This window comes from Excalfactoria chinensis, chromosome 11 (assembly GCF_039878825.1).
Source record: "Excalfactoria chinensis isolate bCotChi1 chromosome 11, bCotChi1.hap2, whole genome shotgun sequence".
In the NCBI taxonomy this organism is placed as follows: Eukaryota; Metazoa; Chordata; class Aves; order Galliformes; family Phasianidae; genus Excalfactoria; species Excalfactoria chinensis.
The window spans coordinates 15,721,279-15,735,040 of NC_092835.1; the positions used below are offsets into that span (position 1 = coordinate 15,721,279).

Genomic DNA, 13,762 nt, shown 5'->3' on the forward strand with positions numbered 1-13,762 from the left:
CTGAATGTGCAGTCTGATGCAGCAAGTAGTGAGCAAAATGCACTTCAGAAACAGTTGTTCTGGGTATTATTTCAGTATATTCCCTGGTTATGTTGAAGCGTAGTTAACAGCTTAGTCAGCCATTGCTGTTCTAACACTGAATGGAAGCTGCCATGCACCAGCCTGCTTCCAGACAGTCACAAATGTGAGCTCTGACTGACAGCCTGCCCAGCTCCCTTTGGTGAGGGGTGGCACAGACACCCGATGTCGGATTGCATTGCAGGTCTGCAGCTTTATATAGCTGTTGTTCGATTTGTGGATGGGGGAGATATGCTGCCTTTTATGTTCTCTGTAGTAAATGTGTTCTCAGCAGGGTGTAGAAGAGGGCTTTGCTGTGCTGGTAAAGACTCACTGGCTTGTGTGTGCAGTGTTAAATGCCTCAGTAAGTTAAAGCAAAGCTGAGCTGCTTTCTGCACTGGCTACCTAAAAGACCTTCCATCATAAAACAAAATAAGTTTGACGTGGTTTTGTTCGTAACAGATGTTGACTTCTTGTTTTGTTTCCCCATCTTCTTTTTAAATGCTAACTGGAACAAATTACTCCTGTAACTGAAGTTAAACTGATTGCTCTGTAGTTCTTCAGTGCTCTTTAACGTTTTATTCAGTCCAGTTTTCTTTACTCTGTGTTGCTATTAATTTTGTTAATTTACTTGGTTGACTTCATGAAGACAAGACATTTAACATCTGCCCTTTCAAGGTCATGGCAGTCTTCTGATATGGGCGGCAGTGTTTTTTTTTCAGTCTTTGTGTGCTGCTGGATCTGTCTACCTAGCATCTTGTCCCCATGTGTTTATGGTATTTTTTAATGCTTACTAATCTGATTTATTTACTGTTTCTTGAGTGGTTCCTTCATAGATTTTAAGGTTGGTGAAGGCCTCGTGACCAGGCTGACTTTCACCTTGCTCCCTTGTCATGATTACTGGGATGTAGTAGATCTCCTATTAAGATTCCTAATGACCGTGACTCCATTTCTGCTTTGGGCTGCTTTGTGGCTCCATTTTCCCTTATACTTGCCTTTTCTGAGGCTTCTGTGAATTTGTTTATTCTCTGCTTTCTTGAAGCCCTGCATTGGATTGTTTTTCTGAGCTATTGTCTCCATTTTATGGATTGTCAATCTTTCTCTTCCTCCCCCCCCAACTAGTTTCTTTTGCCCAAGTGGTATTTGTCTTCATAGGTTGACTTTCCTTTTAGTTAGGGGGCTCATCCAGATCAAATTCTCCCTACAGTTTATATGACCAAAGAAAATTGCTGGTAACTCACTCAGTAGAATTGATGAGACACATTGTGTATGTCCCAGTGTTGTTGTTTTTATAAGCATCTAACAGATTGTTTTAACACATGGCTATAAGCAGAGAGTTGGAGTATGGTCCCGAACTAAGATAAAGCTGCCTGTTTATTGATGTTGACAATAGTGGTGACTATAGACTTCAAAATACATTGTTTCCATGGTCATAAGCCTGCTGTTGTTGGGGGTGTTTGTTAGCTTCATAGACCTTAATCCAGGTTTCTGGCTTCCTGTTTTTGGAGTGTGCACGTGGGCTAATGGGACAAGTGGTGCCAGCTCAGTAGAGGCAGTTTGTCATGGAGCAGGAGCAGCAGAGCTGGGCTCAGGGGACGCAGCTGCCTTTCTCCTGTGGGTCTTCCCAGCCTGCACTGATGTTTCTGTGCTCTTCCAATCTTCTCAGCTCTGTGAAACGTGAGTTCTGAATGTACCTGTGTGTTTTGTAAATCCCAGTGGCACTGAAAGAGAAGCAGTCTTAAATATTATGAGTTTTCTTGTTTATTTCTGCAGGAGAAATAATTAAGGCTCTTTGCATTGCTGAGTTTTAACCCAGCAATGTACTGCTGCTGTCCCTAATGCTGCTTGTGACAGTAGGTGCTTACACACAGGACTGTTGTTTTCCTATAATGTTTTTCATATTATTTCAAAATTTCTTTAACTGTGTGTTTCACTTCTAACTTTCAAGTAGCTGGATAAGTGCTTACTAATTTAAGTCATCCTTCTATCAGGATTGCCTTTTTTCTTTCTTGACCAACTGTCCTAATACTAAATTAGGGAACAAAGACATCTGTGACCCTGCATATGAATATACCAGTCAATGTGGAAAATCTGTAACTAATTACTGTTTGCCTTTCATGTTTCGTGGTGGGAAACAGCAGAAGATTTTATTTTTATTTTTCCTTCCTCCCGAATAAATAATAAAAATTAATCTTAATTGTGGTGAAAAGATAGAGAAACGTTGTTCTGACAGTGTTCAGTGCAGTGACCTTTTGGTAATTATTTGTGTGACAGGCAAGGCAGTCCCTTCGTAGTGTTGTGATGTTGTTAGCATATGCATATTCATAAAGCAGCACATAATAGTGGGGTTTTTTTGGTGCTCTTAGAGCACGTAAGAATGGTAATGCCATAGTTATATAAAGAGTGTTATGTATGACTATGTGATGTTACATCTACAATCACACAGTGCTGAATATTACACTTAAATGCTTTTTTGTGCCTCTTTCAGTATAGAGTTACACTCTGTTCCTTGGTAGCAGTTTGCTTTGTCTCCACTTGAAAATGCTTTCTTGTCTCTGAGGAAATGCTTTCTTGTTTTGTTTCTGAATAATGTCTTTTAGTTAATTTTATGCTGATTGCTCTAAATGAAACTTAGAATAGAATGACTTGATTACCATCCTACATTTTTCTTTTCATCATGGAGAAGGCTAAAATACATGACTTCCTTTCTGGGTACTTCATTTGATTGTGAGAGTAAATGCATTTAAAACCATCTTCACTTCAAGTTGCTAGGCAGGAAATTGAGGGGCGGCTTTAAAACATCTAGGGTAAATTTGTATCTTTTTAAATGAGTGGAAATTTCTGCTGAGCTGTGTAAAAAGAGTTGGCTAGAGGGATCTTTTGCTTGATGATTGCTTGTAATGAATCTTGAGGTCTGAAAAGATTGGGAAAGTGTTGATATCCTACTTGGGATCCCTTTCACAAGGGAAAAGAAACAAATATAGGTAGTCAGGAAATTCCTCTAAGCATTTCTAAAACAAATGTCTCATTGGCACTTAATACTGGGAAGCAGGGCAAGAGGATTTGCTTTGGTTCTGTGAGACGAAGCTGCTGAATCCATCACAGTTGCATGCTTTCCTTAGGAATATTTCCTATGTTTCAGCTAGGTTTGTGATAGCTGAGACTGTTTTGTTTTGCCTTTTTTATGCTGGATGGCTTTTGCTCAAACTTGGAAAAATGCTGGTCTGTGAGATGGGAACCTGACAGTTTTCTAGGCAACCACGAAGACCTTTGGAATGAGATTCTTTGTACTATATTTAATAACGTTTCTTGCTAGGCCTTCTTGCATTTATCTGTCATCTCCATTGAAGTTTGAATCACTGAAATATGCTTTCTGATGTTAAGGGAGATAAATCTTATGCATGTCCTATTCTAGTGCTCATAATTATTGACTAGTGAGATTGCAGGAAGCGTTGTATTTGTTCATATTCATGTTAAGATGATCAAGCATCTGATTATGATACAAGAATTAAGAAGTGAATAAATTGCAAATAGTTGTGAAAGATGATGATTGAGTTGAGCATTCCATATTAGACTGTTTCAAGACTTTAAACCTGTGTTCTGTGTATATTACATATTCAGCTACTGAAGATGCAGATAAACTGCAGAATCTGGTTGAAAGCAAGATGTACGAAAGAAAACTTAAGCTCTAGTCGCGTAAATATATAAATGGGATGGATCTAAAATAATTAGCTTCTTTTTTGTGCCCAGTGTAATGAGAAATGTCTAAGGTGTTGAAAACAAATCCTGTCTGGGAAACAAGTTTCGTAACATTTTTCAAGTAACATATTCTGATTCAGTTCCTCTTCTTTTGCATCTTTTTCAGATCTTGAGTCTGATGACTGTGCATCCATATACATCTTTAATGTAGACCAGCCATCATCTTCTGTAAATCAGCCAATTTGTATTCCTCGCCATGGACTGCAGTCTCACTCCTCTCCTCTGTCACCACCTACAAGACTTCAGAGTCATAAGAACTATGAAGGAACTGGTGAGGTACCAGAATCCAAATACAGTCCACTAGGTGGACCCAAACCCTTTGAGTGCCCAAGTATTCAGATTACTTCTATTTCACCTAATTGTCATCAAGGGATTGAAGCCAATGAAGATGAATTGCACACAAATGGCACAGAAAATGAGTATATGGAAAGACCTTCACGGGACCATCTCTATCTTCCTCTTGAGCCATCATATAGGGAATCATCCCTTAGTCCAAGCCCTGCCAGCAGCATTTCCTCCAGAAGTTGGTTTTCAGATGCTTCCTCTTGTGAGTCCATTTCTCATGTTTATGATGACGTAGACTCGGAGCTAAATGAAGCAGCTGCTCGATTTACCCTTGGCTCTCCTCTGGCCTCTCCTGGTGGTTCTCCAAGAGGTCCTAGCGATGAATCTTGGCAACAGCCCTATGGATTTGGGCATGCCTTGTCACCTAGACAGTCTCCCTGTCATTCTCCTAGAACTAGCATTACAGATGAAAACTGGTTAAGCCCTAGACCAACATCAAGGCCCTCCTCAAGACCTACATCCCCCTGTGGGAAACGACGACACTCCAGTGCTGAGATTTGCTATGCTGGTTCTCTCTCTCCTCACCATTCTCCAACTCCATCACCTGGTCATTCTCCCAGAGGAAGCATAACAGAAGACACGTGGCTAAACACTTCCATCCATAATGTGCAAGGTCTTAATTCCGGCCTTTCACCATTTCAGTGTTGTACAGAGACTGATATTCCTCTTAAAACAAGAAAGACCTCAGAGGATCAGACTGCTACTTTGTCTGGAAAAATAGATATCTGCCCTGAAGAGCAGGGCAACTTATCATCTTCCCTTGAAAATGCAGTAGATGACTGCTCTGGTTCACAACACAGCTTGAAAAAAGATTTGCCCGGAGACCAATTTTTGTCTGTTCCTTCGCACTTTACTTGGAACAAACCAAAGCCTGGTCATACTCCTATATTTCGGTAAGTTGTAAGAAAATATCCAAGTCCTTCAGGAGGTCTCTTTCCAATGCATCCTTTGTAGGCATGCTAATGTGCTTATATTCCTGTGATATATTTAGACTTCTGAAAGAAAACTTCTTGGAGGCAGATAAAAGTCACAATTAGAAAAAAACAAGTTGGGACTCCAAATGTCCTTCTGTTTCTTCCTTTAAAAGAATACAGTAGATACACTGTAGCATAGGAGCTGAATATAGTTAAATACAGGCTGTTTTTCTTTGTGCACAGAGCCTAGCTAAATAAAATGTCTGTAGCTTTTGTGCGTGCTTATGTTTTAAGCAGTTGAATCTAATCTGAACAGTTAGCATTTTAGTACAACTGGGGTGTGTGAAAAAGACCATGGCTAGCAGGTTGAGGGATGTTATCCTCCCCCTCTACTCTGCCCTGGTGGGACCACATCCGGAGCACAGGGTCCAGCTATGGTCTCCCCATTTCAAGAAAGACAGAACTGCTGGAGAGGGTCCAGCAAAGATGGGCCTGGAGCATCTGCCTCATGGGGAATGTTGAGAGCCCCGTGACTGTTCATCCTGCAGAAAAGAGGGCTGAGAGAAGGTCTTACCAATGCTTGTAAATACCTGAAGGGTGGGCATCAAGTGGATGGGACTAGGCTCTTTTTGGTGGTGCTTTGTGACAGAAAAAGGGGCAGTGGGCACAAACTGGAACATAGGAAGTTCCACATGAACGCAGGGGAAAAGCTTCTTTACTGTGAAGGTGACTGAGCGCTGACACAGGCTACCTGGGGAGGTCAGAATCACAAAATTATCAAGGTTGGAAAAGACCTAGAAGATCATTCAGTCCAACCATCACCAATACTTCCCAGCTAAATCATATCCTTCAACACAACATCCAGACGTTTCTTGAACACTCCCATGGTTGGTGACTCCACCACCTCCCTGGGCAGTTCATTCTAGTGCCTGACTGCCCTTTCCGAGAAGTAATATTTCCTAATGTCCAGCCTGAATCTTCCCTGGTGCAGTTTGAAACCATTGCCTTTAGTTCTATCACTGTCTACATGAGAGAAAAGACCGACCCCCAGCTCACCACAACCTCCCTTCAGGAAGTTATAGAGAGCTATGAGGTCTCCCCGAGCCTCCTCTTCTCCAGGCAGAATGATCCCAGCTCCCTCAGCTGCTCCTCATAAGGCCTGTGCTCCAGACCCCTCACCAGCTTCGTAGCCCTCCTCTGAACGTGTTCCAGAGCCTCAGTGTCTTTCTTGCAGTGAGGGTTCCAAAACTGAACGCAGTACTCGAGGTGCAGCCTCACCAGTGCTGAGTACAGGGGGACAATTACCTCCCTGTTCCTGCTAGTAACACTGTTTTTGATGCAAGCCAGGATGCCATTGGCCTTCTTGGCCACCCGGGCACACTGTTGGCTCATGTTCAGCCGTGCATCAATCAGTACCCCCAGGTCTGTTTCCTCCACACAGTCCTCCAGCCACTCTGCCCCAAGCCTGTAGCGCTGCCTGGGGTTGTTGTGGCCGAAGTGCAGGACTCAGGATTTGCTCTTGTTGAACCTCATCCCATTGGCTTCAGCCCAGCTCTCCAGCCTGTCCAGATCCCTCTGTAGGGCCTAACTACCCTCAAGCAGATCCACCCTCCCAGCCAATTTGGTGTCATCTGTGAACTTACTGAGGGTGCACTTAATGCCCTCATCCAGGTCATCAATAAAGCTATTGAAGAGGACAGGCTCCAGCCCTGACCCCTGGGGAACACCACTTGTGACCAGTCAGCAGCTGGATTTAACTCCATTTACCACCACTCTCTGAGCCTGGCCCTCCAGCCAGCTCCTTACCCAGCCAAGAGTGTACCCATCCAAGCCACGGGCTGCCAGCTTCTGTGGGAGAATACTGTAGGGGACAGTGTCAAAGGCTTTGCTGAAGTCTAGGTAGATACATCAGCAGCCTTTCCCTCATCCAGCAGATGGGTCACTAGATCATAGAAGGAGATCAGATTGGTCAAACAGGACCTGCCCTTCAGGCCTGATCCCCCAGCCATCCCGCACATCCTTCCTGCATGATCTCCCTCAAGACAATATTCCATAACCTTCCCTGGAACCAAGATCAGTGATGGAGTCTCTTTCTCTGGAGATATTCAAACCTGCCTGGACACTTACCTGGGTAACCTACTGTCAGAAACATGTTTAACAGCAGGGTTGGACTAGAAGACCTCCAGAGATCCCTTACCAGACCCTACAATTCTATGATTCTTAAAAGAAATGTTACTGCTTGTTTTCTAAGTCTGTGACAACACAAGAGGTGGAGATTTCATTTTCTTTTATTTTTACTTGCTTCTTTGGGTTGGTGGAATTCAACAAAGTGGGATAGAGAAAGTAGATCTGCATGTCATCCTGAAAGCCACCTAGAAGGAATTCCTTTCTGAGCTTTGACTCCAAGGGTATTTTCTAACAACCTGTTGGTGAGTCAATCAAGTCTTGTCCCAGGTTACTTTATTATGTAGACTCAGTAGAAGGAATTAGTTCAGCTGGAGGACGAATGTACTTTCCCTCCTTCCCATTCTGTTGTTTTTTTAGGTGGAGCAGGTCTGTGATCTGTGGGACCATAGAGCTTATAGGACCACAGTGCAGTAGGTAGAGTAGAAATGAGAACTGAAGTAGCATTGTTGCTGACTGGGTAGCTATTGCAATTACACAGCTAAAAATTATCTGCCTTCTTCTTGAACCTTTTTGTTGCTTTGCTGGGTTTGAAAAGCAAGGGGTAGAGGGGCGCTGGAAGGTGAAGCTATCCTTCTGGTTTTGTTTAGATGTTTTCTAATAATGTTAGGTTATTGTATGTAAAACAGTTATGCATACAAAAGCATGCCATAGGCTTAAATGTTGGTGTTCCTGTACTAATATGTATTGATTTGTAAATAAGGGACTGAAATAACGTCATTCTGTAGGGGCAGTGCTTAAGATTAGATCTTTGGGGATGTAGTAGATGAAGAGATCAGTGTAGTGAATGAAGCAGTTTCTTAGCAGGCAAAGAAAGCAAAAGCAAGAGCTAATGATTGACTTAATCCAGAATGTCAGAATTTATTTAAAAGCTGGTACTTATCAAAAACATAAAACAGGCAGAAGAGGGTAAAGACCAAATCTATGAACAAGTAAACTGAACAAAACAAGCTGTGTACCTTTGCTGCTCAAAATATACCCCGAGTATTGAATTAGTGGAAATGGTTACATTAGCAGCTGTATCCTCAGTGAAATGTTAACTGCTTAGCATTTGCAGCCTGTTCCACTGGTGCAGTGAGACTGCGTGACTTCAGGATATTCAAATGTTTCATCCTAAACTATTTTGATTTTGATGCTCACAAAGTAGGGAAGCTCATTTCACTTCTGTTTTATGAATAAAAATGAAATGGAGGGAAATCTCATTGAAGTAGTCAATGACAGCAAACAAAAGCAGGCACCTCAGTAGTCGTAAGTTAGATACTAATTGCAATCATGTACTTATTATATATTATACCTAGGTAGCTCTGAACATCTATTCCCATTTATTTCCGTGACAGTTGCAGCAGATAGAGCACAGTAACGCTATTGGGTAGAACTTATTGTCAGTTACAAAACATTGTTTTTCAGCATAGTCACCAGCATTAGCTGCACGTTGTGACCTGCAATGAACAAGAGCCTGCATGCCACGCTCATAAAAATGCACAGAATGTAAGAGGATATTGGTGGGAAGGTTCTGTTGCCATATCACTAACATCCACCTCTGCTGATGTGGGCCCAACATCATAAAACAGGGGACATTACTTTCAGAACGGTCCTTACATGCACTATGCATAGCATGGTATTAATAGTAATATAGCTTGTAAAATATGTAATTATGAACTGAAAAATTGCAAATGGACAGTTAGTAGGACATCAGTGAGTCATGCATTTTTTTATTTAACCCTTGGAACAAGTTCAGGATAGTTCTCTTTGGTGGTAGACACTTAATGGCAACTTGAGAGTATTTACCTGCAGTTATGTAGCAGTTACAGCTGAAAACTAGGATTGCTGACAATGTTACTTTTCAGGAAAAGAACTTGTAACTGTAGTGGCAAATGGTAAAATACTTGCAATAGTCAGTTCTGTCCTCTAGATATTTCTGTTGTTAGTCTGGGGTGGAGAGAGGAGTGGAGTTATGTTGTATTTTTAGCATAACTATTGGGATCTCCACCTTTAATTCTTCAGAAGAATGAATTTTCCAGTGCGAGTGGACTGCAGGCAGACTTACTCTGTACGTAGTTATCCATCTGTTTATTGTTAGTTGGAGATAACGCCAGTTGTTTGATAACAAACCTTTAAAGTGAAAATGTTTGTAATCTGGTAGACTTTCAGGATAGATGGCCACTGAAGTGAGATGAGCAAGAGGACTTGGAGCCACTTGGATTTGTAATAAGGGAGGCCATTGTTTTACTGTTTACACACCATTAATGAATCCAAAGAAATTCACAGAGACTTTAATACATGACCTCTGTGCAGTACAGATGCTTCAGCTTTCTACTTTGTTCTGACGTGACAGAATATGGATTTTATTTGATGGTATGCTGTATCAATACTCTAAAGCATATTTAACTGTTGGTCTGCTAGTAGCAGAACAGTTGAGATCCCAGTGTGTGCCTTTAAAAAATTATTACTAGAATTTGTGATTAGTGAGAAGCAGGAATATATTCATACTGAGTTGCTAAAATGAGTTTTCATTCCACCTGTATTCAGCAACTTTCTAGGCATGGATGCCAGCAGAGCATCAGACTAAAACTGAGCTAATCACACGTTTCAGCTGAGGGAGAAGGGTTAGTAAATGCTGTCTGCACAGTGCCCCAGCTGTCTGTCCAGTGAATTTCCCAGGAAGGCTGCTCCAAATGGAAGATAACCATTTTAAAGTTTTAATAGAATTATTTCCTATGGCTGTCACTGGCCCCAGAACACTGCGTGTAGGGTAGAAGGAGAAATAAGGGGTGAGTCAAGTGCAAGCAAGCAGTCTTGTTTCTAGAGTTTGTTTCTTCCTATGTAAGAGAGGCACAGCCCATGCTGAGCCCTGACTTCAGTGGGTGTGGAAAATGAAATGTGGAACTCATGTGGTTGTCCTTATGATGAACATGAGATGTTTGTTCAATACATGCAGCAAGAAGCAGTTCTGCTTTAGAAATTGTGACTGCAGGTGAAGAAAGTGTTGACTGAATTAGTATTTGAACACTGAAGTGATCGTTTTAAATGCAGTGGCTTTTGCTGACAATGCTACTGAAGGGTTCTTTCTTCTGTGTTTCCTTTAATAGCAGCTGTTCCCTAAAGCCTTTAATCTTGATGTGATAGGAGTATGAGCTTTTGGAGACTTGCATTAATCAGATTATGAAATTCTCTTGGTATTACTGGTAGAACGTGTGCAGGTTTACAGAATGGTGCTCTCTCAACAGCATGCTGAGATTTGGTTTGAAGCATCTGTATTCTGCTGCATGTGGAAGATTGATGCAGCACGACCTCTAAGTCTTAATGCCATGTTGCTTATTTAGGAAATTTTATGAAGGTTTCCAGTCTTTGTTGTTGTTTGCTTGTTTTATGTTTTTGGGATCTGCATATGAGTCTTTGTTTAGTCCCTCTCTCACTTGGACATTTTGTTTGCTTTCAAGGCATGACAAAATCTAGAGACTTGGTTATTTTCTCGAGTCTGTGTTTGTTCTAGTATTGCAGATATTTCTTTCAGGAGATAATGGGACTCTGAGGCAGCTTGCACTATATTTTTACTAGTTAATTGCAGAATTAACTTCTCTGAGAGGTGTGGTTATCATTAGCAATGAGTACATTTTCTTGAGTGAGTTTAGTATGTAATTCTCAGTATAATATCAGTAATTGGTATATAGTATGTGGTGTGCATATTATACCAGGCTCTCTCTTGGGGGCCATATCTGTTCACTGTGCATACCAACTATTTTGACATAGTTTATTTGTTGATAGGAGAGAAAAATAGTTTCAGAAATACTAAAGAAAAAATTCTTGCATGCTAAAAAGAGTTTTAAAAGTAGTTTAGTATCTTCTAATCCTGACGTTTTCTTTCCTTTTTCAGACTGAAGACTTGAGTCCAGTTCTCCTTCAGTAGCTATAAAAGTGAATGGCAAGGTCTAGTTGATAGCCAGTAATAGCATTTAGGCAGTACACCTTGGCCTATGGTAAGTAACTGGAAGGACTGGGCTTATACTGCATTCCTGTGTTTTCTCTTTTATTGCTGACATCACTGGTCTTCTCCCTACCCAGTATATACTGTTGCTGTGGAAGGACCAGTCATCAGATCTGTGTGCTGGGAGAAGAGTCTTTGCTATACACTGAATGCTCATGGACGTGATTTACTGCTCACGTTTCTTCCTTTCAGTATGAAGAAAGGGAAGTTCTCCTGTTCCCCTTGACTCCCAGAATGGGACTTCAGGAGATGAGGTTTAAATGACCAGGTGAGCTCTCTCCTGAAGCACACGCTAGAAGTATTGTATGAAGCAGCAGGTCAACAGGCTTGTAGGTTGTCCTCTCGTGGGAGGATGCCAGCAAGCGGTGCCTTTTCTTCTCCCCCTTTTTCATGCCTAGTGACAGTGATGTTTGCAGTAAAAGGTGGATGAATGCTGCCGCAGGCTGAGCCCAAGTCCATCCAGATACTTACTTGACGGATTTTTTTTTTCCTCCCCTTCAATCCAAATGTTATCACCTTTTCCAACTGTGGGTATGTTTGAGTTGTAGCTGAATTCTGCAGAAGGTAACATTTGTCTTTTATGCATTTGCAGCTATTTGTGTTTGTGGAAATGTGCATGGTTTTGGATTGGTGGTGAGGCTTTTCCTGGCTTACTGTGAAGGAGAAATGGGAATGAACTTTCTAAGGCAGTGACACAAAGCAGTATCTGTCCATCTCTTTAGAACCTACTTTGCTTTCCCTGTTGGTCAAAGCATGGTAGTAAGAATTATCTTATTATGTATGTTCTTATGTGATACACAGCACTATAAATGTTTACTTGTAAATGTAAATTAATTTGCTCTCTCAGATAATTACTGACTTGAAACTCACTGTTCTTATCAGAATAAGTATGTGAATTAATGCAGGTAAAAGAATATGTATGAAAAAATTGACGATATTACATGGCTTGTTTTCCTTTGAGGTTCTTCCATATTACTTTGCTGCATTTATTGTATTTTTTCTCCTTCCCTGGAGCAACATTGCTACTGGATGTAAGGGTACAATTTGTGGGTAAATAAAGCATGCACTAAAGAGGTGGCTGTTGCAGTAAGTCTTTATGCTTAGATAGGACTACTGGTCTTAAAAAATCGAACCACCATATAGTGTTTATTTTCATGATAGTGAGCAAGGTGCAGTGATTACCAACCTTAGCAAAGCAAAAAATATGTGAAGATAACAATGAAGACAGTTAGAAATGACTTAAAGATTGAACTTAGGTTGTTTCCTCTTGCACCATTTGAACTTGCTTGTTGTTGTACTTGAGGACAAAAAATTAATAGCATTAAGGAACAGCACTGGTAATGGGAGGCAGAGTCATATGGTATCTTTCTTCTAGTCAGGTCTGGAAGAAAGAAATAAAGCACAACCCAAAAATATTTAACTGAAGATTTTAATGCATCAGTAAAGTTTGGGAATTTTCAGGTAATAGCGTTAGGCTGATAGCTGTTCTTGTTTGGTAATCATTTGTTTGGAAAGTGACATCATTTTGATAGCACACTGGCCAAATGACATACTTCATTTAACCGTACTGTTCACATCTTGATTGCAGCACGTCTTCATTGCCACCTCTTGACTGGCCTTTACCGAGTCATTACGGGCAGTGTGAACTGAAAATAGAAGTCCAGCCTAAAACTCATCACAGAGCTCACTATGAAACAGAAGGAAGCAGAGGAGCTGTAAAAGCATCTACTGGAGGACACCCTGTAGTGAAGGTAGGATGTCTGGCTTTCTTGAATCCAAGATAACTTTCTTCTACTAAGTACAATTGCTGGCATTTATGATGCTGTGGATTGTTGCTTTCTGTGAACCTCGGATTCCTTTCTGGGTAAGATTTTCCTCTGCATGAAACCTGTGCAATATAAAAGTTAGCTTAGATTTGGACTGTTTATCTGTAACAGCAAGATTCGTTCCCCTCCTCCTCCGCCTTTTGTCTTGTCATTATTTCCACTGTCTTAACAGAATCGAGCAAGCTTTATTGTCTCTTAGAACAGCTTATTTTTTTCAGTAGTGAAACTCATGTAAATACAGCATTGCAGGCAACAGTTCTCCTTTGACTGAGGGTGGTGATACACTACTTGTTTTGATACCTAGTACTGGCCATTAACTGCTGTTTTGACTGGCTTCTTCCTTTCTGCTAAATATTCTAAATGCTAAAGACATCTGAAGCGTAGTATTTGTGTGCTTTGCAGTTGTTGCTGAGATCAGAGTTAGATGTAAGGTCCTGATAAATTTGGCTTGGCTTTCATATGAAAGTAATCTTTGAAGGGCAAGATGTTTGATGTTGTGACTGTAAGCAGGTACACAAGCGGAGATGTGCTCCTTGTGAGATGAGGTGTGTACATGGCTTAGTGCTGGGCAGCCTTTAGAGTTACTTTACCAGTACTTGGTTCTCTCAAGCTCTAAAGCTGTGTGTATATAAAGACATACCAGTGGAAATTAAATCTGTTGGACTGACTGTTTTCTTGCAGTCTCCAAACTC

At 41.1% G+C, this 13,762-nt stretch overlaps 1 protein-coding gene across 2 annotated transcripts in view; it reads left to right on the top strand.

Annotated features, from left to right (window-relative positions):
* Positions 1-13,762, top strand: part of NFATC3 (nuclear factor of activated T cells 3) — a 59,932-nt gene that overhangs the window by 11,954 nt on the left and 34,216 nt on the right. For both annotated transcript variants that reach the window (XM_072346671.1, XM_072346670.1), the window contains exons 2-3: positions 3,923-5,054; positions 12,833-12,995. In XM_072346671.1, coding sequence (XP_072202772.1) covers positions 3,923-5,054; positions 12,833-12,995 — 1,295 coding nt within the window. The remainder of the gene's footprint in view (positions 1-3,922; positions 5,055-12,832; positions 12,996-13,762) is intronic.